This window comes from Oratosquilla oratoria, unplaced genomic scaffold (assembly GCF_046742065.1).
Source record: "Oratosquilla oratoria isolate Oo_2021 unplaced genomic scaffold, ASM4674206v1 SCAFFOLD45, whole genome shotgun sequence".
NCBI classification, from domain to species: Eukaryota; Metazoa; Arthropoda; class Malacostraca; order Stomatopoda; family Squillidae; genus Oratosquilla; species Oratosquilla oratoria.
In genome coordinates, this window is record NW_027467710.1 from 6,141,507 (window position 1) to 6,169,405 (window position 27,899).

The window sequence follows — 27,899 nt, forward strand, 5'->3', positions numbered from 1 at the left end:
TGAACCATAGTTCCAGTTTGTTCAAGTAAGGTTTGGTGTTTTTTGCTGCTCCTTTGTATTTACCATCCTGTTTACTCATTGAGAGAATATTGGTGTTTGTTTCCAATTCTGGAGTTGGGAGATCATATATACACACCCACACATATATGGCTGAAATTATGAACAAACATTTTAGATCTGTATTCACAAATGAAAATACACAAAATTGGGATGAAGGAAAGGGAGAAAGATCCCCCTCAATGAAAGGAATAATTGTGACAGAAAGAAATAAGGGACCAAATAACAAACCTTAATGTCAGAAAATCACATGGCCCGGACGGAATTGCAAATTGAATACTAAAAGAATGTAGATGAACTAACAGATAAATTATATAAGATAACAGATTACTCACTCAAAGAAGGAAAGTTACCACAAGATTGGATAAATGCAAATATTGTACTTATAAAGGGGGTGATAAAGAAGACCCAACAAACTATATACCAGTCTCCCTTACAAGCACAAAAGCTAAAATTTGTGAAAAAGTTATCAAAAATAGATGGACTAAACATCTGGAAGAAAACAATACACTGAATCCAAAATGGATGGGCAGCTTGTGCTTTCCTGGATTTACAAAAGGCATTTGATAAAGTACCACACAAAAAGCTAATAAGAAAACTCAAAATAACAGATGTACAAGGAAATTTATTGAAATGGATGATTTCTTGAACGGGAGAAAAATGAGGAGAGTACTTAAGAGATAAAAACTTGACCAAAGAAGAAATGACAAGGAGTCCAACAAGGTTCTCTATTAACTCCAATGTTTGCTATATGAATGACATGGATGAAGGTGTTGAATGTTATGTGAACTTCTTTGCAGATGACACAAAACTACTTTAAGAAAGTACAGAAAAAGACAGTGAATCACTGCAGAGAGACCTGGACAAAGTCTGGGAATGGAGCCAAAAGTGGGAAGTGAACTTCAACATCAAGATATGTAGTATAATGGAGTTTGGAAAAAGTATATATATATATATATATATATATATATATATTATATAGTGATCCCTTGTTTATCGCAGTAGATTGGTTCTGAGACCGGCCATGATAACTGAATTTCCTTGAAGTAGGGACACCATATTTACAGTATTTATTTAACTTGTATTTGGACTTCTAAAACCCTCCCTGTACTGTTAACAACCCACCCATTACAGTACTCTATTAATAACAAGGACAACTGTTAAGCAATAACACTTATAATTAAAAGAAATAAAGATTGTTACTGTACTCAACATGAAAGTTGAAGTAAAATTTGAATGATGATGGTGATGAATTTGCTGTGCAGTAAAAATGATGATTAAGTTGATGATGACTTCTACTGTGCAGCCAATGATTGTATTTTACGTCTCTTCAGATGGTGATGCCCTTTCCTGGAACACCTCTTCCACTTCTTCCGAAGGTGCAACCGTAGTAGTAGCAGCAGCAGGAACTGGCTCTTTTTTGTGAGGCTGCAAAAACATTGTGATAGGAAGTTGCTGCTGCTGCTTCTTTTTCCATTGAAAGAGCATCTTAAAGGGATTCTTGACTTCGTTGACCTTCTTGCAAAATGCACAGAATGAACCATATTGTTGTCCCATTCCTGTGACCCCTCTTTCAATTCTTTAGCCAGGTTGCAGAGCTTAGCCAGCCATTCCAAAGTCAAGCCAGTTTGGTTGACAACTTCTTCCGTTTCTTGCTGCACTTCTTCTTCTTTGCTGGCCGACTTTGTAAAGTCTTCAAGGTCTGCGTCGGTTAGCAGCTGGGAGTGGCAGTCTAATAACTCATCGATGTCTCCCGTTGGTAATGTCTGCAAAGCTGTCACCTCTGATGATTGCAGCCAACTGCAAAGCTTTCTGTACTGCAGTGTTGGATTTTGGCAGGTATAAATCCCTTGTCGTCGTAAATAACCTCGGGCCACAATTTCTTCCAGCTCAGGTTAATGGTGGCAGGCTTCATTTCTTGCAATGCCTTCTGGATATTTTGGAGGCATGTAGCAATTGTGTACTGCCACCAGTATGCCTTCAAGTTATAATTTTCATCTTTGTCTTCTTGGGCAGCATCCACAGAAGAAACCAGGTTCGCCAGGACATTCCTCGTGTATAGGGCCTTGAACACCCTGATAACCCCCTGGTCCATTGGCTGAATAAGTGACATAGTGTTGGGTAGCAGGAACTCAATCTGAATGCCCTCATGCAACAGATCAGTAGAGTGGCCACCAGTGTTATCCATAAGGAGAAGGATTTTGAATGACAAGCCCTTCTCTAATAGATACACCTTGATTTGCGGGATAAAACACTGGTGGAACCAGTTGAAGGTCAGCATCTTCGTTATCCATGTCTTTGGATTGTGCATCCAATGTACAGGCAGCAGATTCTTGTTTTTGTTTTTTAAAGCCCTTGGGTTTTTCGGCTTGTAAACAAGTCCTGGCTTTAACAAAAATCCCGCAGCATTGCCACACGTCACAAAGGTCACACGATTCTTGTATGCTTTAAAGCCAGAGGCCTTTGCTTCCTCTTTGAACAAGAAAGTTCATGACAGCATTTTCAAAAAAAAGCCCATCTCGTCCATATTGAAAACTTGTTCGGGCTTATGTCCACCTTCAGAGATAATCTTCTTGAAAGTTTTATTCACGTATGTTTCAGTAGCACGCGTGTCAGCAGAAGCTGCCTCGTCATGCAGGGAAATACTTTTTAGGCTGAAGCATTTCTGAAACTTAGCAAATCACCCTTTGCTAGCAGAAAAAGGATGTTTTTTTTGGTTGTGAATCACTGAATGTCCCGGTTGCAGATATTCTATGTCATCTTCATCTTCTTCCTCTTCTTCGTGGATGCCACTGTCGTCCTCAGGTTCCTTAGCAGCGAAAGTCTCGTACAGGCTCCTAGCCTTTGTTTGTATGATGTTTGTATCCAAGGCTATGTTCTTCTTTTTGCAGTAGGCTATCCATATGGCCAAAGCAGCTTCCACATGGATGATAGTTTTATTACGAGCCATAACCACTCTCTTCACCAGCAGCTGTCTCCCTAATGGCCTTGTCCTTCTTGATGTAGCAAACGGTGGATTTGTTCACCCTAAAATGGCAGGCTATGGCAGTGAAAGTTCTCCCTTTCTTCAACATATCCAGAAGTTTCACCTTCTCAGCGACTGTCATCATTCTTTGTTTGCGTTAAGTATGGAAGGGGTTAAGGCTCAGTACCAGCCTTGGAAGAAGCAGCATACTTAGGAGCCATTGCAGGGGATGAAGAAAATGCAAAGTTCAATACAAAGAAGAAGAAGAAGAAGAAAAAAAAAAAAAAACACAATGTAAAGTAGTACAGTAAACTGCTCGGCAAGAAAGCTTGAAGTGAAATGGCCATGAGAGAGGGACAAGGGAAGATGCTGCAGATCTGAGCATCGGTTAAAGCACTAATCACAGGCCAAATTACAAAATAGCAAGCTGTGATTCATAGTCTCTCTCCATTACACCAATCACATCCTGTCTTACAACGCACTTCATCACCGAGATGGTACGCTTTGTGTTTTCACAACAACAGGATATGCGGGTACTGTATGCACATCGCATTCTAGATGGTTCTTTTTTTTTTTTGTCACGTGAGTTACAAGTTCAAATACTCCTGTATATGTTTTTTTGCTATTTTACACTTGTTTTGTTGTTCCTAGACTAGGAAATAATATTTATATTTTAATATACTTAATGAAAAAATCTAGCTGTTCATATATTGCGATTTTTCTAGAATTTTCCAGAGACTCCACAATATATTTTCTGTATATTTAAAAAATCCGCAAAGTCATGAATCCGTGAAGTAGCGAGGGATCACTGTATATATATATATATATATATATTATATATATATATATATATATATATATATATATATATATATATATTATATATATATATATATATATATATATATACACACATATATTTTAGGACAATATAAAATTGGGAGAAATTAATTATTAACAAAATAGTTGAAGAAACCTTCAATTTCCTAAGATCAACAAAGGAGGCTTTTAGTTACATGAAGTAATGGTAAAAAAAAAAAAAATATTAGTCACACTAATAAAACCAAGACGTATGCTGCAACACTATGGACACCCAGCACAATAAAGAATATAAAGAAATTAGAATCCAAAAAGCAACGACAAAGATGGCACCAACACTTTCAAAATTGACATACGAACAAAGACTGTCTAAACTGGAACTACCAACCCTGGAACAGAGAAGAGAAAGAGGAGATCTATTGGCTATTAACAGAATCATGAAAGGCATGGAAGTCCTTGACAGAGAAGACTTGTTAAAATGGGATAAAAGAAACTCAAAAAGGATAGTTATAGAAGAAATCTGAAAGAAAAGAAAAGAAAAGAAAAAATAGTTTTCCACATAGAGTGGTGGATATCTGGAACAAATTGGAAACAATAGTGTGTGCAAAAACCATACAAGAATTTAAGAACAAACTAGATGCTCAGAGATACAAAGACAGGTCACTACAAGCATAGCTCCTCTTCCTGTATAATACAACTAGGTAAATACATGTTATATATAAACTTCTGACCCAGGGCGGTGGGCGAGATGTAGGTATGACCAGTCATCAAGGAGGAGCCAAGAAAAAAGGGAGGGAGGTAGGGGTGGTGAATGGGAGTGGAGTATTGTGGCGATGAAATTGGTGGGAGTGGATTTATGCCTTTGCCTTTGCTTACTTCCTTTGTAAGGGGGAAAAAGCAGTTTGTATATGTATGTATTTACATACATACATATATATATATATATATATATATATATATATATATATATGTGTGTGTGTGTGTGTATTTACCTAGTTGTATTTTACGGGAAGGAGAGCTATGCTCGTGGTGTTCCATCTCCATATCTTGCTTTATCTAGACTTTTTAAATTCGTGTATCGTTTTTGCACAAACCACATTTTCATCTAACCTGTTCCAAACATCTATTATCCTGTGGGGAAAGCTGTTCTTTTTCAGGTCTCTTCTATAACTGTCTTTCTTCATTTTCTTTCCATGTCCTCTTGTATCTCTACTATCCCATTTTATTAGATCCTATCAATAATTTCCATGCCTTTGATGATTCTATGAATAGTTATCAAGTCTCCTCTCTTCTTTGCTCCAATGTCTGTAGCTCAGGTTTTGCAAACCTCTCCTCATATAATAGTTCTGAGAGCATTGGTGCCAATTTCGTAATTGCTCTTTGCATTCTTTCAAGTTTTGTTATACATTTTTTTGTACTTGGTGACCATGTTGTCGCTGCATATTCCAATTTTGGTCTTATCAAAGTGACTAGTATTTTCTTCACCATTTCTTTGTCCAGGTATGTAAATGCCACTTTGATTGATCTTATTAAATTATAAGTTTCTCCCAATTTTTTTTTTTATGTTTCTCAGGGGACATATTATTCATAATAATAACTCCTAGGTCCTTCTCTTTTTCCATTTTTTTAATTTCTTCCTCTCCCAATGTAAATGATCCCATTATTCTTTTTTTGCTTCTTCCAAATTCCATTATACTACACTTCTTAACATTGAATTCCCTCTCCCACTTCCTACTCCATTCCCATACTTTATTGAGGTCACTCTGCAGCGACTCACAATCTTCTTTGGTGTTCACTTTATTCAACATTTTTGCATCATCTGTGAAGAAGCTCATATAACTTTCAACTCCTTCATCCATATCATTAATACATATAGCAAACATTATTGGGGCCAGTGCTGTTCCTTGTGGAACTCCACTAATCACCTCATCCCATTTGGAATGTTAGTCTCTTATCACCATTCTCACATGGATGGGGTGTTATGTGAAGGGAATGGGTAGGGGATCGGAGATGGTTAGAGATAGTGGAGAGAAGGGGGAGGTGAGTCAGGTGTTGTCTGCAGATGACATTGCACTTGTGGCTGGGTCAGAGGGGGATTAAGGCATTTAGTGATAGAATTTGGGAAGGTATGCAATAGGAAAAAGTGAAGGTAAATGCAAGTAAAAGTAAGGTGATGATGTACAAGGATGGCAGCAAGTTGGAAGTCTAAAAGGAGAGAGACAGAAGCAGATAGCTTTGGGTACTTGGGATTGCATGTGGCAGGAAATAGAGGAGTGGGAATGGAAGTAAACTGTAAATTAAGAGATAATAGCCCAGTGTGTGTGTGGTGGGGGAATTAATGGTTTCTAATCAGTGAAATCTGGGGTAACAGTTCTGATATAATTCCATGCACTGATTTCAGCCAGCAGAAACACTAATCACATGTATACAAACAACTCATACAAACCACACTTGAATATGCCTCTACAGCATGGTTTCAATAAAGAAAATGACATCCTATAAACACAAAGAACTTGAAGAATAACAACTGAATTTACAAAAACTACTACAACAGAGCATCTATACACCAAAAATCTTCCCACATAACAAAACATGAAAATGATGGGTATGCCATTCTACACAAGAGCCCTCAAACCCACCCATCCCACCACATTATATAAGCACAGCCAGATGAATTTATGGAAATTAATATATAGATAAATAACTGATTTTCAACAAACTATTGCCTGTACTTCACAAAAACATGAATATACTCGAATCACATGACAAACGTTCCAAGACTGACCCTGAAACTCCAGCTAACTCCTCCAGACCTCAGCCCCATAGAGAAATCCCTCCTATGACCAACAGGAACCACATTGGCACAACTGTGTTCAGGCCATCACCACCCAGCTTTAGCAAAGTACCTGGCCATATTTCTATTGCATCATCACACAGAAGAGACAGACCATCCACTGCCCCACTCTTGCACAACTCTGACATTTTCTTCTTTTCGTGACATATGGGTCAATCTAGTGGCCATTCTATGAATTTCTCTTATTTTTTATACACTTGCCCACTGAGTTTAATTTTCCTCAGAAAATTAATATTTAACCTCCACACACACACAAAAAAAAGTCAACTATACAGTCACCAACCTGGCTGTTTGCCACACTACTGTATTACTGTTTCTGTTCTACAGTGAGTCCTCCTTATATGGTAATTCTTTATCCGGTAAATTCAGAGTTACGGTATTTGGTAATTACTACCCTCAATTCTATATACGGTAAGGAAAAAACACAGATACGTATCCGCTCGTGTTTTGTTTACACTGTACTGTAGCGCCACCACACCAATCAATCTCTTCCCGTGTTTGGTATACGGTAATTTCAATTTGTGGTAAAGTTTTCAGGAAGGCATATGTACCGTATAATGAGGACTTACTCTACCACTATTTTCATGGTCACTGCTCTTCTCAACTCGGTAGTTCTCCTCCCCACTTTATACCACACAGTGTTATACTTTCAAAAACATTTCACCCATTTTCTGTACAACTATCTTTTGTGAGAGTCAGTCTTTCATTTCAAAGAGAGGCTCTGGAGCACCCTACCCCAAATGCCTTTCCACCTGTCTATGATTTGAATTCTTTCAAAATTGGAAGACACCAACATTTGACTCTGAACTGAAATACTTAGTTCTTTCCAGAGCAGCCCTCTACAATAATTTTTATTTTATTGACTATTTACTTTCTACCTATTCTGGCTACTCTGAAACATGCATGGAAAAAAAAATTGTGTACATTTACGAAGCTGAAAACACATAACATGGGTAAGCAAGCAACTTGCCAATAAATAAATAAATAAATAATAATAATAAAATAAAATAAAAATAAATAATAATATAAAATAAAATCTACTGAGAGAATTTTTCACACTCCACCACACCTTGACTCCCTACAATATGCAAAAGCAAGTTACATAAGTCTCAGGTATTGTTAAAGGAAAATTTATTAAGTCATTTAGAAAACTAAATAAATAAATAAAATATTGCTACATGTACTGTACATCATGGACCTCTTCACTTACATATCTGTAAATCAAAAATTATTTCTATCATAATGAACTGTAATCCCAGATCTATTTTTCATAAGTTTCCCCCCACAAATTTCTACCTGCAGTGATGATGCAATCCTTTTATATAAAATCAGTTAAATGTCACCACAGAACTCCATGAAGAATTACATACTCCATCTAGCACATCAAAATATCTGCATTCACATGTATGTCTTTCATGGGTATGACATAATCATCCATTTGAAATCAGTGCCTGAAATTTTGTGAGAGGCCCTTGGTATACATGAAATCAAAGCTGTCAAAACATAAGCTGCTGCCCCTTTGTCATGACAACAAGAATCAGGTTACAAAGGTTAGGGGACAACCAATCACAGCTACAAGAAACTATGTACATCCCAGCAAGTCTCCAACAAATATAATGTAAAAAAAAAAAAAAAAAAAAAAAATGATGACACAAACAATGCTATGGCATGCCTTACAACCTACTACTTGCACCACACAAAAATCTATTGACACTGATCTCAAGAAATGCCCTTCTATACCAACCACCTTATCCCACCAATACCCCTACAGAAAAACTACTCAAGAAAATCAAGAAAACACTATTATTATTATGTTTTGGTCAATATCCAGCACTATAATTATACCACCACAGGAAAGGAATAGTCACTGAAACAAACTGTCCAAGATACAAACATCACACACAACCCATACCCAGACAGCAAAATATTCTTTCCTTGAGTGATTTATGGAGGAAGTCCAATGGCTGTTGTAGATTACCTAGGAGACATTTTTTTCTTGCAAGAGATGTTGAGTAAAATAATGACTGATTCTTTATAAATCCACAAGTGTTGGGATATCTCGAGGCTAGAGTTGCAGATGGGTCAGAGCATTAGGAAGGTAATGGGTGACAAGAACGATAACAGAGAGATGATCATTGAAAGAGAAATTATGATAGCAAACAGTCTTTAAGAAGAGATCAATATATCTGTTGCCCCAAGTTCCTCCTACAGAAGACCCATGGGTCCCAAGTAACAAGATACAGCCACCAGTCTAGAGACTGTTTGTGAGGGGAATTGTAGGATGAAGTGTTCAGTGTTTTCAGTATAGTGGTTGCATCTAGGGCAGTTTGATTCTGCAAGAAATACTGTGTTGTCTAGGGATTGCTAGAGTGGGTCATTGGAGGAAGAAATGTTCAATGTTTTCCATATGATGGTTGCATGTGTGGCACTTTGATTTTGTGGCTATTCAGTGTTGATATTTTAATGCTGGATGATGTTCTGAAAGCAAATGCATCAGTGTGGTTCCTATTTCTCTTGACAGGGATTTATTTTTATGGGGCTGATGTCTGATGTTGATGAATTTGGTGGTATGTCTCAAAGAGCTTTAGTGCGAATGTGCTTGTAAGTAGAAGTATTGTGTGGAACTGGTGATATGTTGTATTTGTTTGAATAAGCTGCTTTTCATGTTCAGCTGGTAGTGTTTCTGTAATATAATGAGATTGGGGAGTGGTGTTGATAGTTCTAGGATAGAAATATGTAGTTATAATTTCTGTATGATTGTCTGGGGAGGATCTCATTTTCTGTATGCATGTGTTCTATTGGTCTTGGTTACATTGTTATTCTTAACTCCTTGAATATGATGACACCTATGTTGGTATCATGAGGCATGAGTGAGTATATGAAGATGCCAGTGTTGGCTTTCTGATTATATTTACTTTGTAGTTGTTGCCGAGGGACCCCCATATTGTGAACAGGCTGAATTGCATTTTCTGTGGTTACAAACATTCATGGTGAAAGAGAATGAGTATAACAGCTGTAATTTTATATTTTACAAGGCACATATTGCGATGTATCATCATACATCTGGCAACTAATGTGCACGTGAATGACTCGTATCACACTACTCACATTATAAAATATAAAGTATTGTTTGTTCTCTTTTACTCTGAGTAATGATAAACACAGAAAATGTGATCAAACCAGTTCATAGAATCCGGAGGTAACTTGTGTACAAAAAAAATAATAATAATAATAATATATATATATATATATATATATATATATATATATATATATATACACATGTTTGATTGAATACGACAGCATTCTGGAAGTTGCTTTCTTTTATTTCTTCCATCATTTTCTTCCTGAAATCTAAGGTTAGTCGACTGCGCTGTACTGCTCGGCCGTGGAGTCTAATATTTGTGTATTTTGGGAGCAGGTTCTCCTGCTGTCGTATTCAATCAAACATGTTTAAAGGAGAACCTGCTCCCAAAATACACAAATATATATATATATATATATATATATATATATATATATACACATAGACAATCTAGATGCCAACGCCGACATCCTTGTGTGCCCACTTGTGCCTCATAATGCCTTTGTAGGCATCAGTGTACTGAAGTGGTTAAAGCTTTACTTTGTATGGTATGTTAAGTGTTTGTTTTACTGATTCTTGGAAACCATGTTGTGGAAGTGTAGTCGACCAGTTCAAGGGGACAGTAGCAATACAAAAGTACCATAGCTGCCATAATGCTTGCATCAATACTTATGCTACAAATTGGAAGTCCCTTACCCTCAATACCCCAAGTGAGCCAGATATTTTTTCGTATCCCTGGCAGCGAGAATAAAGCTAGCTGCCACCAAGGCATGCAGTGTTTCCAGGCTCAGTTCTGCTTGAGATTTGACAGGGGGTTGGATTAACTTTCTGGAGCTCCACGCTTTGCCTTCGATTTTATGTAAATTCTCAGTGGTTTGGCATCTGTGTTACTGGCTATGGGTAGTGGATGTGAAATCACATGTGACAAGATTGCTGTTATAGTAGCCCTGTTTAAGGCAGGCATTCTGTGAAGGAAATCTGTGCAAATACAAGAGTTACAGTGCATTCAATGCAACACTGGTCGTTACATTTCAAGGATGGTGGGGGGGGAGCAGTGTTGCACTGTGCAAAGAGACACCCCACCCAATAACCCAGGGTTTTCCTGCTGAATTTGTTTTGCAAATTTACAAGGAGACTTGTGTGAGTTTCCTGGGTCTGCCACAGTGCTGACGTGGGGTAGGAAGTGATGCCCCCCACCATCCTTGAAACATAACTAGCGTTGCACTGAACACACTGTAACTTTTGTATTTGCAGAGATTTCCTTCACAGAATGTCCTGCCTTAAACAGGGCCACTATAGCAGCAATCTTCTCTCATTTGATTTCATGTTCACACAGACACCAAATCACTGAGAATTTGCATAAAATCGAAGGCGAAGCGTGGAGCTCCAGAAACATAATCCTCCCCCTGTCAAATATCAAGCAGCAACGAGCCTGGAAACACTGCATGCCCTGGTGGCAGCCAACCTTGGTCTCAATGCTAGGCATACAAAAAAATATCTGGCTCACTTGGGGTATAAAGGGCGAGGAACTTCCAACTTAATCTATGGCATAAGTACTGATGTCAGCAATATCACGTCCAAACTTATGGAGGCTATTGTATGGTCATTCCTTTATGGGTAGATATTTGAAACTTTCATAAACAAGAGAGGGGGGAGAGGGTGGGAGGGGTGAGAGTGGGAGGGAAGGAGGGGGAGAGATTGGGAAGGAGAGAGGGGGAAGGGAGGGAGGGGGAGAGGGTGAGAGTGGGAGGGAGGGAGATGTGGAGGGGAGAGGGTGGGAGGGAGATGTGGAGGGGAGAGAGAGGGTGGGAGGGAGAAGGATATTGGGAGAGGGTGGGAGAGTGGAAGGGGGAGAGAGGGGAAGGAGAGGTGGGGGGAGAGAGGGGAAGGAGAGGTGGGGGGAGAGAGGGGAAGGAGAGGGGGGGAGAGAGGGGAAGGAGAGGTGGGGAGAGAGGGGAAGGAGAGGTGGGGGAGAGAGGGTAAGGGGGAGAGGGGGAGAGAGGGTAAGGAGAGGTGGTAAGGAGAGGTGGTAGGGAGAGGTGGTAGGGAGAGGGGGAGAGAGGGTAAGGGGGAAAGGTGATAGGGAGATGGGGAGAAGTGGTAGGGAGAGGGGGAGAGGTGGTAGGGAGAGGGGGAGAGGTGGTGGGGAGAGGGGGAGAGGTGGTGGGGAGAGGGGGAGAGGTGGTGGGGAGAGGGGGATAGGTGGTGGGGAGAGGGGGAGAGGTGGTAGGGAGAGGGGGAGAGGTGGTAGGGAGAGGGGGTAGGGAGAGGGGAAGAGGTGGTAGGGAGAGGGGAAGAGGTGGTAGGGAGAGGGGAAGAGGTGGTAGGGAGAGGGGGAGAGGTGGTGAGGAGAGGTGGTGGGGAGAGGTGGTGGGGAGAGGGGGAGAGGTGGTGGGGAGAGGTGGTAGGGAGAGGGAGAGAGTAGAAGAGAGTAGGAGAGAGGGTGGGACAAAACATTTACATTTACCAAGGGCTTTTTCTCCTTTACAAGGGAGGTAACCAAAGTCAAAAGGCATGAATTCACTCCCACCCATTTCACCCCCATTCTCCACCCCTCCCCTCTCCCTTCTCATCCTGGCTCCTCTTGGATGATGGGTCATCCCTGCATCTCACCCATTGCCTTGGGTCAGAAGCAATGCAGCAAGACATAACACATCCACAGCAAGGCCACTTCATTTGATCTGCAACCCCCGCCTCAGGTTGCATCAAAATATTCACACATAGCTACTCCTAGAGAGGTGAACCAACTAAAAAGAGCTAATGCCAAGACTAACAGGGAGCTTAATGATCTAAAAAAGGAATTAAACATAGAAGTGAAAATGAAAGAATGAAGATTAAAAACAAAAACAAGGCTTTGAAAAAAGAAGAGAACCAATACAATTGGTGATCGAGAAAGTTGGAGAAACTGTTAAAAGACAGATCTCCAAGAAATATAACATCAATGGAAAGTGGAACAAGAATAAAAGAAAAAATAAATAAATAGATAAATAAATAAATAATAAATTAAAAGAAATAGTACAGCAACAAGTGGAAGGAAATGCTAAAGAAATGGTAATTAAAGTAACTAAGAAAAAAGAAAATTGGGTCAGCGACAGTGGATAAAAAAAAGTGCATTGTAGTTTATAGTATTAGAGAAAAAAATGTACCTAGAGTATAATATTAAAGAAAAAAAATGTACGTAGAGTACCAAAGAGGAAAAGAAGGGAAAGAAATTGCAAAAGAAATTCTGAAAGATATACAAGAGGGAAAAGTAATGGACAAAGAAATTGAAGTACATAGTATGGGACAATACTCTAAAGGAAAAAAATATAGACCACTAAAAATCAAACTAAGGTATAAAATGATAGTACTATCAAAAACAGCAAAGCTGGCAAATAGTGAAAATTTAAAAAATGTATGGATAAAAAAAAGAAATTGGCAATAAGAAAAAGGAGATACTTAAGAAATTAAGCAAATGAAAAAAAAAAGAGAGGAGAATAGAGACTGAGAATAGAGTCTGAGAAAATGGTATATAAAAAAGGAAACAATAAACAAAACAGGAGAAAGGAAAAAATTAAAAATAATATATATCAACATGGACAGCATGATTTCAAGACTAAATGAATTGAATGGCTATCTGGCAGTAGAGAAACCAGACATAATGGGAATTGTGGAGATGAAATTAAAAGATCCACTACCACCAAATACTGTGGGACAAGGTCTGTACAACCATTGGATGAAAAATAGAAAGGAGAAACAGGGTGGAGTCATGTTTTTTATTAAGGCTTAAATGTTACAAAGCAGAAGAAAAAAATAATGTGGAATTATGATAAAAGTTGAAAACAGTGACATGAAAAGTAGAAATTTTGTAGTAATATATGTGTCTTGGAGAGTGATCATTCCAAAATGTTGGAAGACACAAAGCATGCACTAACTGAATTACTGAAAGGAGGAAACACAGTAATTACGGGTGACTTTAACTCAAAAGAAATATGTTGGGAAGAAATGACAGTGAATGGTGAAGACATTTGGGGAAATATACTACTGGACATGACCATTGAATACACAATGACTCAATGGGTAAAGGAAAATACCAGAAACAATGAAGAACCATTGAGACTAGATTTAATATATGTCAGAGCCAGAAATTGTGGATAAAATGGAATACAAGACACCACTTGGGAAGAGTGACCACATACTAATAGAGTTTGAACTAAAATAACAAATTTATTTGAGAAGAAATAAGAAAGATAGGAAAGGAAGACTAATGTTCAACAAAACAGATTTTGAGAAACTCAGAAAATTCTTTCAAAATGTAAATTGGGAAAATTTCTTAAATGAAGAGACAAAGATGGAAGAAAAATAGAACATATTAAAAGAAATTTATAAAGATGGAATAGACACATACCAAAGCAGAAGCAAGAAAGGGTGTACATTAAGTGCTGGTACAACAACAAAAATGTACCGTATTTTCCGGCTTAAAATGTGCATCGGGTTATAATGCGCACCCATGCACTTCGTTATCTCAGTACACATAGCTTGCACTGACGTATAATGCGCATGCCCGATCGCATTTGTCTATAATGCAGTTTTACCTCGGTATTTATATCATGTGAACGAGGTTACATAGAGAAGTATTTTTCATTGGCTAGAGCCACCGCTGGGAAATCTGTTGATTTGTCACTAAATTAAGTGTTAGTTTAGGCATCAATCAGGACACAACTAAGAAAAAGTCGGAACTACATGTACCCGTATATGACTCATGTTGTGCGTTGGTCCCTTATTACTTTGTAGCTTAAATAGTTTGTAGGAAATATGATCTAAAAAAAAGTTTATTGAAAGTAAAATATACAGAAAAATTTCGGGATTTTTACAGAAAATTTTCATTTTATATCTTGAGGAAATAATTTGTCTTTACCATTTTTTATTTAATACTGAAACAAACTACAGACTGTTTCGTTTTAGCTTTGAACCTGCAATGACAGTGGTGAAATAGGACAGTCTCTCAATGAGGTGACGTTTAGTTAATATAACTCCCGAAAGAGGGTGTTGTAGTCAGGTGTTTGACACGAGTTTATGAACGGCCGCAACGGAATTTGTACTATACCTAAAGTGAAGCAACAAAGCCAACATAAAAATTCAAACTAGGATGCTGTGAACATGGGCAAATATCATGAATATTGATCATGTTTCATGGTGTTTAGGCCTATTTAAACATGAAAAATAAGATTCAATAGATACCTATCCCAAATATTTATATACGGTAGCCCATGCTGGCGTATTCTTTCATGTCACCATGGCTGTTCTTCTTGTTCTCACGGAACGTCACGGAGAAGTGTGCCTCCCGACTTTGTGACAGCCAACATCGTCATGTTATTGTGAAAAAAATTACACACACAGCCGCAGAATTTTTATCGTAGGCCATAGATAATGTGCACCACCGGATAACGCGCACCCCCCATTTTTAGGCCCTTCCAACGGAAAAAAGTCGCGCACTATACGCCAGAAAATACGGTAGTGAGGCTAAAGACAGAAGAGACAAAGCTTGGAAAAGATGGGGGGGGGGAATGAGCAAGTGGCAAATATATATCAAACTGAGAAATGAATATGTAAAAATACGCAGGGAAGAAAAGAAACTATGAAAAAGACATAATAGAAAAATGCAAAGACCAGCCTAAACAAATCTAGAGGTATGTGAATGGTAAACTAAAAGGTAAACAAGAAATAGTAAAACTGTGTCAAGGGAATGATGAATACATACAAGATGTAGAAATGGCTGAAATTATGAACAAATATTTTAAATCTGTATTCACAATTGAAAGTACACAAAATTGGGATGAAGGACAGAAAAATCTCTCCTATGAAAGAAATAACTGTGACACAGAAGGAAATAAAGGGCCAAATAATAAACCTTGACATCAGAAAATCACATGATCTGGATGGAATTGCAAGTTGGATATTAAAAGAATGTATAGATGAACTAATGGACAAAATATATAAAAGTGATTACTCACTCAAAGAAGGAAAGGTACCACAAGATTGGAAAAGTGCAAACATTGTACCAATATATAAAGGGGGTGGGGGGACAATGGAAATCCAACTAACTATAGACCAGTCTCCCTTACAAGCACGCACAATAGCAAAAATATGTGAAAAAGTTATCAAAAATAGATGGATCATCTCTTCTTCTTCTCTAATCCAGTGTTGGTAGTTCCAATTTGGATAATCTTTGTATGTTAATTTGGAAAGAGCTGGTGTCAACTTTGTCGTTGCTCTCTGTATTCTAATTTCTTTATATTCTTTTTAGTACAGTAAGTCCTAGTTATACAATACATATGCATTCCTGAAAACCTTACCACAAATTGAAATTACTGTATACTGAACCCATTATAACATGTAATAATAGGATATGGCAGATGTACCTTCTCCCTGCACTTTCCTCTTCAAAATATCTAGCGGATACCGTATCTGTGATTTTTTTCTTACCATAAATCAAATCTAGGGTAGTAATTACCTAATATCGTAACTGTGAATTTACCAGATAAAGAATTACCATATAAGGATGACTCACTGTACTGGGTGTCCATAGTGTCGCTGCATATTCCAGTTTTGGTCTTATTAATGTAACTAATATTTTTTTAATCATTTCTTCATCCAAATAGTCAAATGCCACTTTCATTGACCTCAATAGGTTGAAGATTTCTCCAACTATTTTGTTGATATGTTTATCCGGTGTCATGTCTGCTGATTATTACTCCAAGGTCTCTTTCCGAGTTATTTTTTTTATTTTTATTTTTTCTTCAATTCTATAATTTTTTTATATTCTATTTTTACTTTTTCCAAACTCCATTATACTACACTTCTTGATATTGAAGTTCACTTCCCACTTTTGAATCCAATTCCAGATTTTGTCCAGGTCTGATTGTAATGATTCACAACCCTCCTCTGTGCTTTCTTTCGTATTTTTGCATCATCTTCAAAGAAATTAATATAACACTCCACTCCTTCATCCATGTCATTTATATACATGGCAAACATGATTGGAGACGGCACCGACCCTTGTGGGATACCACTTATCATTTCTTCCCATTTCCCATGTAACTGTATATGTTTACCTAGTTGTATTTACCTATTTGTATTTTATAGGAAGGAGAGCTATGCTTCTGGTGTACCGTTTTCATATCTTGTTTTATCTAGACTGTTTTTAAATTCATGTATCATTTTCATACGCACCACATTTTCATCTAATTGTTCCAAACATCTATTACCCTGTGGGGAAAGCTGTTCTTCTTCAGGTCTTTTCTATAATTGTCTTTCTTGATTTTCTTTCCGTGCCCTCTTGTATCTCTACTATCCCATTTTATTGGATCCTCTCTAACAATAATTTCTATGACTTTCATGATTCTATAAATAGTTATCAAGTCTTCTCTCTCTCTTCTTTGCTCTAATGTCTGTAGCTCAAGTTTTGCTAGTCTCTCCTCATATGATAGTTATGAGAGTGTTGATGCATGCCAATTTCATAATTTCTCTTTGTATTCTTTCGAGTTTTGTTATACATTTTATTGTACTTAGTAACCACATCATTGCTACATAATCCAATTTTGATCTTATCAAAGTGACTAGTATTTTCTTCACCATTTCTTCATCCAGATATTTACCTAATTGTATTTTATGGGACGGGAGCTATGCTCGTTGTGATCCATTTTCGTATCTCTCCACATCCAGTTTATTTTTTAACTCTTGTGTAGTTCTGGCATTCACTGTTTCACTGCTTAGTTTGCTCAAGACATTCACTCTTTGCAGGAAACTGTTCTTTTTCAGGTTTCTTCTGTAACTGCCCTTCTTTAGGTTCTTATCGTGTCCTCTTGTCCAATTTCAATAGGTTATCTCTATTGAGAACTTCCATCCCTTTCTTAATTTTGATGGTCAACAAGTTGCCTCTTTCCCTTCTCTGCTCCAATGTTGACAACTGTAATTTCTCCAATCTTTGTTCATATGTCAAATTTGATAGTGTGGGTGCCATCTTTGTCACCGCTCTTTGGATTCTTTCTAATTTCTTTGTGCTTGGTGCCCACATTGATATAGCATATTCTAGTTTTGGTCTCATCAATGTAGTACTGTAATTATTTTCTTAACCATCTCTTCATCCATGTAGTCGAAGGCCACTTTCATTGATCTTCATAAGTTATAAGTCTCCAAATAATTTATTTACATGTTTGTCAGGTGTCAAGTCACTTGAGATGATTACTCCTAGGTCCCTCTCTGAGTTTACTTTCTTTACTACTTTGTTTCCAATTGTATATTTTCCTGAAACTCTATTTTTGCCTCTTCCAAATTCCATTATGCTACATTTCTTATGTTGAAGTTCATTTCATATTTCTGGCTCCATTCCCATACTTTATCCAGGTCATCTTGCAGCGATCTGCAATCTTCTTCTGTTTTCACTCTCTTGAGTAATTTGGCATCGTTGGCAAAAAAAATTATGTAACACTTAAACTCCTTCATCCCTATCATTTATGTATATGGCAAACAAAGGAGCCAAAACAGAGCCTTGTGGGACGCAATTTTTTACATCTTCCCATTTCGAATTTTTGTCCCTAAGTACCACTCATTTTTCTCCAGTTAAGAAGTCCTTCACCCATTCCAATAGTTTGCCTTGAATTCCTCCTATTTTTTCAATTTTACTTATTAATTTTTGTGTGGTACCTTATCAAAAGCTTTCTGCAAATCCAGGAAGGCGCTGTCTGCCCATCCATCTCTTTCTTGTATTCTCTCAATTAGTCTCGAGTAAAAGCAGAATAGATTTGTGGTGCATGATCTTCCACTTCTAAAACCAAATTGTTTGGAGTTTATCATTTTATTTTCTTCCAAGTGTTTGGCCCATCTGTTCCTGATAATCTTTTCACATATTTTTTCAAATGTATTTGTGAGGGACACCGGTCTAAAGTTTGTAGGATCTTCCCTGTTTCCTCCTTTGTGTATTGGTGTGTGTATGTATTTACCTAGTTGTATTTTATGGGAAGGGGAGCTATGCTTGTGGTGTCCCGTTTTCGTATCTCATTTTATCTAAACTATTTTTAAATTCATGTATTGTTTTTGCACACACCACTTTCTCATCTAACTTGTTCCAACTATCTATTACTCTGTGAGGAAAGCTGTTCTTTTTCACATCTCTTCTATAGCTGTCTTTTTTTATTTTCTTTCCATGTCCTCTTGTATTTCTGTCATCCCATTTTTATCAGATTCTCTCTATCAGTAATTTCTATGCCTTTCATGATTCTGTAAATAGCTATCAAATCTCCTCTCTCTCTTTTTTGCTCTAGTGTCTGTAGTTCAAGTTTTGCTAGTCTCTCTTCATATGATAGTTTTGAGAGTGTTGGTGCCAATTTTGTAATTGCTCTTTGTATTCTTTCAAGTTTTTTTATGCATTTTTTTGCACTTGGTGACCATATCGTTGCTGCATATTCCAATCTTGGTCTTATCAGTGATTAGAATTTTCTTCACCATTTCTTCATCCAGGTATGTAAATGCAACTTTGATTGTTCTTATTAAATTATAGGTTTCTCCAAAAATCTTATTTATATGTTTTTCAGGTGACATATTATTCATAACAATGACTCCCAGGTCCTTTTCATTTTCTACTTTTTTTATTCCTTCTCCCAATTTATATGATCCTGTTATTCTGTTTTTACTTTTTCCAAATTCCATTATACTACACTTTTTTGAATTGAACTCCATCTCCCACTTCCTACTCCATTCCTGTACTTTATTTAGATCTCTTTGTAGTGATTCACAATCTTCTTCCGTGTTCACTTTTTTCAATAGTTTTGCATCATCTGCAAAAAAGCTCATATAGCTTTCAATTCCTTCATCCATATCATTAATATATATAGCAAACATTATTGGGGCCAGAACTGTTCCTTGTGGAACACCGCTTATTACTTCATCCCATTTTGAGTGTTGATCTCTTATCACTACTCTCATTTTTCTTTCTTGCAAAAAGTCTTCCATCCAATTTAGCAGTTTGCCCTGTATTCCTCCTTCAGTTTCTAATTTCTTAAGCAACTTCTTATGTGGTACTTTGTCAAAAGCTTTTTTTAGGTCTAGAAATGCACAATCTATTAATCTTGAATAGAAACATATTAAATTGGTGACGCATGATCGTCCTTGTCTGAATCCAAATTGCCTTGGATTGAGCACATTTTTTTCTAAATATTTTACCCATCTATTTTTGACAATTCTTTCACAAATTTTTGCTATTGTACTTGTTAGAGAGACTGGCCTATAGTTGTTAGGGTCTTCTTTATTTCCTCCTTTATATATAGGTACTATATTTGCTTTTTTCCAATCTTCTGGAACTTTACCTTCTTTCAAGGAACTGTTTATTATGCTATGTATTATGTCTGTCAGTTCATTCCTGCATTCTTTCAAAATCCAGTTTGCTATTTCATCTGGTCCATGTGATTTTCTGACATCAAGATTACTCAAGTGGTTCAATATTTCCATCAAGATTACTCAAGTGGTTCAATATTTCATTCTTTGTTACTTCTATTTCTTTCATAGGGGGGACTTTCTCTTTTCATTTGATCTCTTCAGGTTGTATGTTCTCCCTTGTAAACACTGATTTAAAATGTTTGTTCATAATTTCCGCCATTTCAATTTCCTCTGTGTATTCAACTCCTCCTTGTCTTAATTTCTCCAAATCTTGTTTGTTTTTCAGTTTGTTGTTTACAAATCTGTAGAATAGTTTTGGTTGATCTTTACATTTTTCTGACATCTTTTTCATATTTTCTCTTTTCCTCTCTGCACGCTTGTACATATTCATTTCTATAACAAGTATATATTTTCCATTTTTCTGGTCTTCTGTTTTTCTTCAATTTGGTCCAAGCTTTGTCTCTTTTGTCTTTTATCTCCCTACAACTTTTGTTGTACAAGCATTTTACATATTCTTTTTCTTGTTTTTGTCTTGGGACATACTTTGCTACTCCTTTTTTTATAGATTTTTGTCAAAATATTCCATTTCTCTTCTACTGTGTATTCTTTCCCAGTTTTCATTTTGGAAGAATTCTCTTATTTTATCAAAATTTGTTTTTTCATACATCAATCTTCCTTTTCTATATTGTTCATTTCTTTTCATGTATTTTTTCTCATTTAGTTCTAGTTCTATCAATATGTGGTCACTTTTGCTTATTGGTGCCTGGTATTCTATCTTTTCCACTATTTTAGGTTCTGATGTGATTATTAGGTCTAGTCTCGATGGTTCTTCTTCATTTCTATACCTAGTGTTCTCTTGGATCCATTGTGTCATTGTGTGGTCAATAATCATCTCAAGTAGAACACTTTCCCATGAGTCTTCTCCACCCTTTACGGTCATCTCTTCCCAGCATATTTCTTTGCAATTATAGTCGCCCATCATAACTATTTTTCCTCCATCTTCCATTATCTCGTTTAGTGTTACTCTTGTGTCTTCTAACATGCTTTTATGTTCATTCTCTTCCCATGAGGCTGTTTTTGGGGGCACGTAGTTTATTACAAACTTTCTGCTCTTCTTATCTCTATCTTCTACTTCTATCATAATCATCTCTACTCTATTCTTCCCATATGTGACTCTCTTCATGTTTATATCCTTCTTAGTCAGGAACAAAACTCCACCCCCTTGTTTTATCTTTCTGTTTCTAATCCAATAATTATATGCATTGTGTGCTATGCTGTTGGGTGGTAGTGGGCCTTTTAATTTTGTCTCAACAATTCCCATTATGTCCGGATCTTTTTCTTTCAGATATTTGTTCAGTTCATTCAGTCCTGTTATTAATCCATCTATATTTGTGTAGGATACTCTTAACTTTCTGTTATTTCCATTGTATTCTCTGTTTCTTTTGTGTTTCTCTCTTTTATGTTCCATTTCTTCAATTTCATATTCACTACTCTCCAGTAGAATTCTTGTTTTTCTGTCTCCGTTCTGGTCTCGTTTTTTTTCTTAGCTTCATGTCTATTCCTTATTTCCTCCTCTCTTTCCTCTTTATTCATTTCCCTTTTTATCCATACCTTTTTATATTGTTCACTTGTTGCTAGTTTCCCTGTTTTGGATAAGATATTCTCTGCCGTCGTTTGTGACCTGAATTTAATCTTAATTGGTCTGGTCTTGTCTGTACTATATTTCCCAAGCCTGAATTTCTCTTCGATTTGTTTTATTATTTCTGGCTCATCTTCCTGAACTAATTCTAGTAAATTTCTTACTTTTTCATTTTCCTCTTTGGTTCTTGTGGTTCTATCTGCGTTATGTTTCTCTTCCATTCCTAATATAATTATACATTTCTTTCTATCTGCTAAGTCTCTTACTATATTCTCCTTCTGTCTCATCACTTTAATAACTGAGTCTTCAGTTTGTTCTTTCATTTGCTGTTTGATTATGTCAGTAAATGCAACTTTACTGTTTTCTTGAATTTTTTTCCAACCCTCCTTGTTGTCCTTATTATTCTCCTTTAAGACTTTATTCTCCTCTTTTACTTCTTTTAACTGTTTTTTTAATTCTTCAATTTCCTTAGTTAAGTTTTTGTTCGCCTTCTCTAGTTCTTCCAATTTTTCAACCCTCTGCACAATGTTGTTAACGTGACCGAACCTAAGTTCCCAGTGCTCGATCATCTTATCAAGCTTCTCTTCTAGTCTTGTTAATCGGGGGGGGGCGTCCCCCCCACCCTCTTTAAATCCCTGGAAAATATTCTCATCACCTTCTACTGTATTGCTCTTATCTATACTTCTGATCTTTACATTTTTGTTAGACATTTCGTCGTCGCTAAATTGGTCCGGACCTCTTTTGTTTAGATGGCGTCTGCCTGCCTGGGCCAAGTCCTCACCTTCCTCATAACCTTCCATTTCCCTCAGTAATCCCTCCCCTTCTCCTTTTTCCTCACTTTCCCCTACACCACGAGCAATTTCCCCCCACCCTGTAAATACAATAGGTACTTCCTTTGCTTCGGGATCCACGAAATTTAACTTTTTCTTCAGAACGTCCTCTAAGCCGTCCGTTCGTTGAAGTGTGTGTGTGTTTGTATATGTATATATGTGTGTGTGTATATATATATATATATATATACACACACATACACGTAATGTATGTACATAAAATAAAGTGCAAGAGAAAAATAGATGGTAGAAACTGTGGCAGTCGAAAATATCCCCAGCCTAAAAATATTTCAAGTTCTTCCAGAAAAACAGACCAAACAGAAACAAAAGTCTGGAAGTAAATGTAGCAATGGAGTCAATTACTGTGACTGCCACATAACCATTTGAAGAGTGCAATGTATACTAACATGTAAATAAGCATGAAAAAAGAAAGAAAGAAAAAAAGTGATAAAATACATCTGCACAAGGTATACATAAAACAAACATGTTAACTTAAAAACCATTGTTGTTTTCCTACAATCTTCTGAATGCCAACAACATATGAATTCCTTGTGAAGATTCATTACCCCAACAAGTATATTTCTTAGCATGATAAAAATAAATAGTGATAGAAAGGAAATACAATAATAAATATTAGTATGCAAGACTATAAAGTTGTTGATAATTGATTCACCATTATCATTTCACTATTGTCTGCAGAATACTATTGATTACTCTTGGATTTTCCTGTAAAGATTCATGGTAAATAACACAAGACCTGTCACATAACCACAAAAAATTATATATCTACAGTGCTTCTGACTTTTGGAAAAAAAAAAAATATATATATATATATATATATATATATTGCACAATCATATGATCTTTTATATCACACCAAAATTAATAAGAATATGGTACACATATACATACACCAAAATGCACTTTCTCCTTTATAAGGTGGAGGTCAGCCAAACCAAGCACCCACCCCTCACCCATGTTTTTGTCCCTTTTAACTTAGCTCCTCATAAACATAACATAAGAACATAAGAATGAAGGAGACTGCAAGAGACCATAAGAAGCCTACACTAGGCAGCTCTGTATCCATCACCACCTGTCATCCCCATCCATAAAGTTGTCTAATCGAAGGGTCATTTACCCCCTCAACCCCCACCCAGGTCAGAAGCAATGTGGGAAGACACAGTACATCTAAGGCAGGGCCTAAGAGCCGAAAACCCTTACCACTTCACCACCTCCCTCACTATCCACCCAAAAACATAGCAAACAAAAAGAAATCACTTCAGGTCATGTCAATTTATCAGCCCAACCACTCTCCACTTGCACTCATATCCTGCCCTCTCACTTCCCTGCTCTACATACACCCACTTGCAGGGCCGTTTCTAGCTATAGGCGGTATAGGCGATTGCCTAGGGCCCCCAACCTACCAGGGGGCCCCCGGCCGGCCCAATGGCTAGGTAACGCTACCGAAGGTCAAATATGAGCCTGTGCCTCTCCCGCCCGCCGACGCAAATAAACAACATGCCTCTTGCAGTGTTTGTTATTGTTTGAAATGTTTTGATCGTCTGCTAAAAATACTATCTTGTTAAAAATCACCTACATCTTATTTAATCTAAAGATATAATATGGTAAGCATTAATTGGCTTTATTTATTCATTTATGTGTTCACTAAGCTAGGGCTTATGGCTACAGATATTATTAATTGTTGATTACAAACTCTTTTTGGCCATTAGCTTACTATTCTTTGTCCAATTGTTTGGCTTTATTTGTCACTGGAATTGGCATCACCAGCATTCTTGTTTACTCTTTGGTCGCTTCATGCTTAGCTTCTAATAGTGTAAATTTGTAAGTTTGTGTGTTCTATGACTGTAAGTTGGAATTCCTTTTATTATATTTGTATGCACAATAGGAAATGTTTGTATTCTATGGAATGTTTACCTTTTCCACCTTTTTCAATATTCAATGTTCATATATGTTCAATTTTGTTTATTTTGTATCGATATTTTATCCAATCCCTTATTCATTTATTCGCTTATTTCTTTATTATCAAAATTATTATTTATTTTCTCACTTCACCTACCTAATGAAAAAAAAACACTAGATGGCAGGACCGAGGTTAGCTCAAAAGGAAGTGACAGAAATACATGAATTCTATTCCGTTTGTCGTGTGGTACGTTTCTCTAGTTCGTATATAATATTAAGATAACCACAGGCTCAACAATCACCCATCTGTTCACCTTTCAGGTCTACCCGAATTTCGTGTATGTAGAATTATATTTATTAAGGGGTATTTAAAAGATATCTGATATCTGTGTTAGGCCTACACTGATAAAAATAATCATATTTATTCTACTCGAATATCGTGTATGTAAAATTGATTCCATGTATTTATAAGGTTTTCACTTAACAGATTTCTGTGCTAGGCCTACATTAGACTCTAAGACTCGCCAATCATCATTCCCGTAATGGCATCAAAACGAATTTATCTCAGCGGAGCAGAGAAACGAAAGAAAAAGAAATTTGACGAAGAAAAATGGTCAAAAGAAAAAGGTAATTCATTATCGTTTATTTAATAATTTAAAGAAACATATTAAAGTTTGGTTTTATTATGTTTTCTGAATGGTGAGTATTATTTTAGACTAACGCCTAATCATCTAAGGAAATTTGTAATTTTGCAGGATCAATTCTAAAATATATTGGAGCTCCAGACAGCAAGCCAGAGGAATATTCTGAACTTCCTGAACAGGATGCTCCAGTGCCATCACATTCATCAGGATCTGTCCAGGAAGCTGTACTGCCACCAAAACCACCACATTCCCCAGAACCACAGAAGGCATCATCTACTTCTGAGCAGCCTCCCATTTATTCTAAACCACTAGATCCTGCTAACTGGCCAACCATTCTGTCTGATGCATTTAGAACGGATGCAGTAGGTAGAGGGCCATTTCAGATTAGTTCTGATTTCACATTTCCCAAAAAAGAAGACGGAAGAAGTTTTCATTATCATTATTTTTGTAGAACATTGGTTAATGGAGAAAAGATGAAGCGGACTTGGCTTATCTACTCAAAAACAAAAAGTGCTCTCTATTGCTTTTGTTGTAAATTATTTTCAACCAAAGAACAAAAGTTAGTGACAGAAGGACTGACAGACTGGAAAAACATGGCACACTTCTGAAAAGTCATGAAAGCAGTCCAGCACACATAGCGCACATGGCAACCTGGAAAGATTTACAACTCCGTTTGCAAACTGGAAAGACAATAGACCAAGCTGAAAGAACACTATTGGAGGCTGAAAAGAGGCGCTGGAGAGCTGTCCTGACTCGCTTAATCGCCATTATCCAATCCTTAGCCGAGAGAAATCTTGCATTTAGAGGTTCATCAAACATGTTACACCAGCAGAATAATGGGAATTTTCTAAAAGAGGTGGAGCTGCTTGCTAAATTTGATCCTGTCATGAAGCAGCACATTGAGCGTGTTGAGAGTGGCCAGTTCAGTCATTCCAGCTACCTTGGAAATATCATCCAAAATGAACTTATTGCTTCAATCAGTACTAAAATAATGGACACAATGGTGACTGAAGTTAAACAGTCCAAATATTATTCAATTATTTTGGACTGTACTCCCGATGTAAGCCATCAAGAACAGATGTCAGTCGTCATAAGGACTGTCAAAATGGATAAGAAACCAGAAATTAAGGGACATTTTATGGGGTTCCTTGTAGCTTCTGAAACAACAGGTCTTGGTTTGTCATCTCTAATTATAAAGAAACTGACGGAACTGAATATTCTCCTTGAAGATTGCAGAGGACAATCGTATGATAATGGTGCCAACATGAAAGGGAGAAACAAAGGAGTTCAAGCCAGACTTCTTGAGAAGAACCCTCGTGCACTCTATGTTCCATGTGGAGCATATCTGATGCAGCAACAGCTTCAATAGATGCCACTAGCTATTTCGGCACTGTTCAGAAACTGTACAACCTATTTTCAGCCTCACCACAAAGATGGGCAATCCTAAAAGATTATGTCACTGTTGCACTCAAGACCTGGAGTGACACAAGATGGGAGAGCCGTATTAATAGCATAGAAGCTGTGCAGTATCAGGCCTCTAATATAAGGGAAGCTTTGTTGAAGGTCAGGGAAGTGTCTGATCCTCTGACCAAGGTTGAAGCCCAAAGTCTGGCAGAAGAGGTGGGGTCATACCGATTTATCATTTGCACAGTCATATGGTATGACATTCTACACATTGTGAACCATGTCAGTAAGCTCCTGCAGTCTCCTAAAATGCAGCTTGATGTGGCAGTTGACCTCCTTACTAAAGCGAAAACATCTCTGACTAACTACAGAAGAATTGGATTCACTTCAGCTCAAGTCTCTGCTAAAGATATGTGTGAGGAAATGAATGTAGAGGCTGTACTCAAAGAAAAGAGATTAAGAAGTACAAAAAGACACTTAGCTTATGAGGCCGCAGATGAGCCCATTGCAGATGCAATGAAGAGGCTAGAAATAACATTCTTTAATGTTGTTGTTGACACTACCATTCAATCCTTAACTGATAGATTTAAAACTCTGAGTGAAGTAAGAGACCAATTTGGAGTGATGCTCAATTTCCAGAAACTGGATGATCAGTCATTGAACAACCAGTGTGACAAACTATGCAAGACATTAACCTCTGGAAATGAAAGTGACATTGATGGAAAGGAACTGGCTATGGAAGTTAAACACTTACCAAGTTTGCCCTCAGACGAAATGACTGCTCTTGAGCTCCTCACCTTTATCCACAAAAAACATTTTGAGGAATTGTATCCCAATCTGTGGGTTGCACTGAGAATTGCCTGTACTCTGCCTGTGACTGTGGCCTCAGCAAAGAGGAGCTTTTCAAAGCTGAAACTCATCAAGACCTATTTAAGATCATCTATGGGGCAGGAGCGACTCAGTGGTCTTGCAATAATCAGCATCAACCATGAAGTGGGGAAAGATGTGTTGTATGAAGACATCATTGATGATTTTGCTAATAAAAAAGCCAGAAAGCAGAGACTGTGATGTTAAGTTACTACTATTTTGGAGTGTGGTTTGTATTCAGAGACTGTGATGTAAAGTTACCAATATTTTGAAGTGTGGTTTGTATTCAGACTGTGATGTTAAGTTAAAATAAATGTTTAAATAAATAAATATGGTGTAATAGTTACTTGCATCCTTTAACACCATCAAAAGATATAGAAGTCGTTTAATTACGGTTTGGCA

General features: G+C 37.1%; 2 protein-coding genes across 3 annotated transcripts; both read left to right on the forward strand.

Moving 5' to 3' along the window:
* Positions 1-23,818: 23,818 nt before the first annotated feature.
* Positions 23,819-25,834, forward strand: LOC143023323 (zinc finger MYM-type protein 5-like). Of its 2 annotated transcripts, XM_076181852.1 has the most exons (3): positions 23,819-24,287; positions 25,070-25,209; positions 25,338-25,834. In XM_076181852.1, the coding sequence occupies exons 2-3, from the start codon at positions 25,125-25,127 to the stop codon at positions 25,832-25,834; spliced, it is 582 nt and encodes a 193-aa protein (XP_076037967.1). In that variant the 5' UTR covers positions 23,819-24,287; positions 25,070-25,124. The 2 variants fall into 2 exon arrangements, with proteins under 2 accessions (XP_076037967.1, XP_076037968.1); XM_076181853.1 differs by lacking the exon at positions 23,819-24,287 and having other exon boundaries at positions 24,963-25,209.
* Positions 25,835-25,869: 35 nt separating this feature from the next.
* On the forward strand, positions 25,870-27,698 carry LOC143023173 (uncharacterized). Its single transcript, XM_076181693.1, has 3 exons — positions 25,870-26,206; positions 26,581-26,832; positions 27,520-27,698. Exons 1-3 carry the CDS (start codon positions 25,870-25,872, stop codon positions 27,696-27,698), a joined length of 768 nt encoding a protein of 255 aa, XP_076037808.1.
* The last annotated feature ends 201 nt before the right edge of the window (positions 27,699-27,899 follow it).